Raw genomic sequence first — 4,148 nt, forward strand, 5'->3', positions numbered from 1 at the left:
TTAACTATACCAGGCCTGGAAGCACCCAGAACTCCAAAGGCATTTGAAATAGGTTTTTATGTTTTATTGAGGGGAAAAGCATAATACACACACACACACACACACACACAACCACTAGATAACAGGTGGGAGTGGTCAAGAGATGTAAGACTTTCATAATGGTAATACTTTACCTAGGTGGATCTTGATTCCAATTGCTGAGGGTTCGAAATGGGAAGAGAAGTCAGGAGCTCATGCGACAAGTGGGGCTGGAGACTGCATTGAGGTGCTTAGCCATGTAAACCCACAGACTGTCTGTCTGTAATTGGATTGAAGTCAAAGAACAGCCTCTCAGTGCAGATATATATACTGTAATTGTTCCTTTGGGGCAGAAACCGAGTGTCCAAAAGGGTTTAAATCGCTTTAGAATGTGTCCTGGGGGGGAAGAATGGTCTGAAACCAAATTGAATGCAATGGGTGCTTGGAGCAAATAAATCAGACAAAAAGGATTAGCACAATGGCTCTCGGTCCTTCTTGGCTCTGAATTCCTATCGTATTCACAAGCAAATATATAGCACAATCTGAGGGTGACACTCCCAGATGCAGCTCAACAATAACATAGTAGAGTACAGAAGCAGATATCCAGATATAGATATTGGCAATGCACTGACCCCTTTTTACACTAAAAAACTATCTTGAGTTACAAAATAATACAAATATTTGCAAGCTCTCCTCTCCAAGTTCCTTCAACTTCACCATCCCTTGTACACACAACTCCAATCCAATCCATACCAATCTGCATGTGAGCTGTATACTGTATTGGTTGGGAGTCATATCCTGGTGCCAAACAGCATGAAGTGACTTCTGCAGTTAGCTTGAATCATGCCTTGGGCTCTGATTCAGTACTCTATGGCAGTCTCACAGGATATGATGCCACCTGTCAATCAAAGTATTTTTGCACATGGTTAATGGAATATTTTTTTCAACAGTCCTTTAATTCTCTTTCTTCCACTTACTCCCTCAAGGCAGTCCCCATCCAGTCTCTTCTTTGCTAGTACCTATGAGTAAGGATACAATCATTCCATGGATTTAGGAGCATAAGCACCAAGGTCATGCTTGGGTTACTCACAGCAACTTTATTAATTTAAACTCAAATAAGGATGGGTGAATGAGGACTAAATCCAGGGTTAACACCCTCCTCTCTTAACTCTGATTTTCACTCTTATCTGTCATTGTCCTTCTTTACAGAAGAACATTTGAGTCATCAGAGAGTCCAAACAGCAAAAAAGTCACATAAATGCCACCATTGTGGGAAACGTTTTGCTTACAAGTCAATCCTTGTCATGCATCAGAGAATCCACACAGGAGAGAAGCCATACAAATGCCAGCATTGTGGGAAATGTTTTTCTTTGAAGTCACACCTAGTGATACATCAGAGAGTCCACACTGGAGAGAAACCATACAAATGCCAGCATTGTGGGAAATGTTTTTCTGGGAAGTCAGACCTAGTGAGACATCAGAGAATCCACACAGGAGAGAAGCCATACAAATGCCAGCATTGTGGGAAAGGTTTTTCTTCAAAGTCATACCTAGTGATACATCAGAGAGTCCACACTGGAGAGAAACCATACAAATGCCAGCATTGTGGAAAATGTTTTTCGTCAAAATCAAACCTAGCAATACATCAGAGAGTGCACACTGTAGAGAAACCATACAAATGCCAGCATTGTGGGAAAAGTCATGCCTACAAATCAGTCCTTGTCATGCATCAAAGAATCCACACAAGAGCAAAGCCATACAAATGCCAGCATTGTGGGAAATGTTTTTCGTCAAAGTCAAACCTAGTGATACATCAGAGAGTCCACACAGGAGCGAAGTCATACAAATGCCAGCATTGTGAGAAATGTTTTTCGTCGAAATCTTACCTAGTGATACATCAGAGACTCCACACTGGAGAGAAGCCATACAAATGCCAGCATTGTGAGAAATGTTTTTCGTCGAAATCAAACCTAGTGATACACCAGAGAGGCCACACTGGAGAGAAGCCATACAAATGCCAGCATTGTGGGAAATGTTTTTCTCAGAAGTCACACCTAGTGAGACATCAGAGAGGCCACACAGGAGAGAAGCCATACAAATGCCAGCATTGTGGGAAATGTTTTTCTCAGAAGGCACACCTAGAGATACATCAGAGAGTCCACACTGGAGCGAAGCCATACAAATGCCAGCATTGTGGGGAATGTATTTCTCAGAGGTCAAGCCTAGTGAGACATCAGAGAGTCCACACTGGAGAGAAGCCACACAAATCCCAGAAGTGAAATGACATTATTTTTCTCAAGAAGGAATACAAAGAATATATTTTCAATCCACTGGTGATAAGAAAAGGCCCTTGTGATTTTGTGTGTTAGGTTTGTCTGTTGATATGTCTGTTTAACTTTTAAAGTTATATTTTGTTAAGTTTTGGTTTTAATTGCTATTAGTATATTTCTTTGCTTTAGTTTATAAATTTGGCTGGGGATTATGGGTTGTGGAATAGGTTAGCAAGATAGAGGGGTGGGATTTGTTGCAGCTGGATAGAATAGTTAAGGGAATGATAGCTTTTGGAATTTGTGGGATGTTGGATGAAGAAAGTTGGTAGTCGGTATTAACATAAAGAGGGCTAGTTTCTGGGCATGGCAAAGGGGGCTTTTTTAGCTATGAGGCGTAGACTGTGGGAATTGGAGGTGGGGGCTAGGTTTGGAAGAGGTTGGAGTTTTTGGTTTTAGGGATTTGATGTATTCTTTGGCTTGGGGAGGGCAGCTCTGGTTTAAAAGCTGAATTTCTCAATATGTGTTCTTAATAAAGTTCTTTGCTGTTTCAACACACTGGACTCACTGATGGACAGAAGTTGTGAATTTGCACAAAATTGACACTTTCTTCTCTCCTCAGTCCTCAGCTCCATTCCCAGCCATAACAACAGAGGCACACACACTCACACTCACACTCAGAGAAACAGAGCTATATGTACAAAGCAGAGCCTTCCCAGCCTTACTCTCCTGAGTCCAGCTCCACTGGTTGGGCTCCATTCTGGAAGGAAGGAAGGAAAGAAGGACGGAAGGAAAAAGGAAGAAGGGCGTACTCCTTCCCTTCTTCCAAAGGCCGAGAGTGGAATAAGCAGCAGCAGCAGCAAGGTCCTTGCGATCCCTGCGCATACTCAGGAGGGGCCTTTGGTTGCTAATGCGCATGCAGAGTTTCAGCCTGTGAAGCCATTGCTGCCCTCACAACCTGCTCTGAGGGAGGGAAGTGGAGGAGAGCCCTTGTTCGTTTGAAGGATTGGCTGGAGAGTCTTCTCGGGGGGGGGGGTGTTGGGGTGTCATAAGAAGAAATGAAACCCTGATCTCCCCCCAAAGAAAGGCAGGGGACCTGCCAGTCTGCCTCTCCCTCTTTCCTTCCCTGCCCCCTCCTTCGGGGGGGTCCTTGGGGCCCAGGTACTTGGAAGGTTATTATGAGAAAAGAGGGCAGGGGGACCCTTGGAGAGAGGCATGGCCAAGGAGGGGAGGGGGATCTGAAGGTAAAAAGGGGTTTGAGGAGCCCCCTTCCTCCTGGAAAGTGGGGCAGAGGAGAGACTCTCCCTTCTGATGCCTCATTTGGGGGAGATTTTTGTGCCAAATAAAGAACTTCACAAAGCATAGGCTTCAATAGCATTAAAAAGAACATTATTTGGCAAGGAGTTTTCTCTAGGGTACTGGGGGGAGGGGGCTCTGTCTAGGGGCGAGAAGAGCCCAAATATAGGCCAAAGCCAAGAGGAGGGAGATGGAGGAACCCCAAAGCCCCTTCTGGGGAGACTGCCCCCCCCCCCCCGGCAACCTGGTAACTAGTCTTAAAGGCCCACAAGATCCAGATTAGGCATCCCCCACATACATACCTTTCCCTAAACAACAACCCTGCAGAAAGACCAGCAGAGAGACCCTCAGACCCAGAAAGCTTGATTCCCCATCCTGGGAACATGCTGAAAGGGCCTTGGACCCCCTCGAAGGGATGCAGATTAAAGGAATAGAAGGAAGGATGGATGGAGGGAAATTGCCAAGGAAAGAGAAGCATAAAGGGATCGCTGAAGTGGGGGGGGGGGGAGCATCTGGTACCTGACTCGGGTCTCTACCCCCCAGAAACCATTATTAGAGCCTTCTGCA

At 45.1% G+C, this 4,148-nt stretch overlaps 1 protein-coding gene across 1 annotated transcript; it reads left to right on the forward strand.

Moving 5' to 3' along the window:
• Window positions 1-1,322: 1,322 nt before the first annotated feature.
• On the forward strand, window positions 1,323-2,427 carry LOC149301641 (uncharacterized). The gene has a single exon (XM_089484337.1). It carries the CDS (start codon window positions 1,323-1,325, stop codon window positions 2,295-2,297), a length of 975 nt encoding a protein of 324 aa, XP_089340463.1. The 3' UTR covers window positions 2,298-2,427.
• Window positions 2,428-4,148: the final 1,721 nt, after the last annotated feature.

Source organism: Sceloporus occidentalis, unplaced genomic scaffold (genome assembly GCF_023333645.1).
Source record: "Sceloporus occidentalis isolate IW3139 unplaced genomic scaffold, rSceOcc1.0.p SCAF_21, whole genome shotgun sequence".
Lineage (NCBI taxonomy): Eukaryota > Metazoa > Chordata > Lepidosauria > Squamata > Phrynosomatidae > Sceloporus > Sceloporus occidentalis.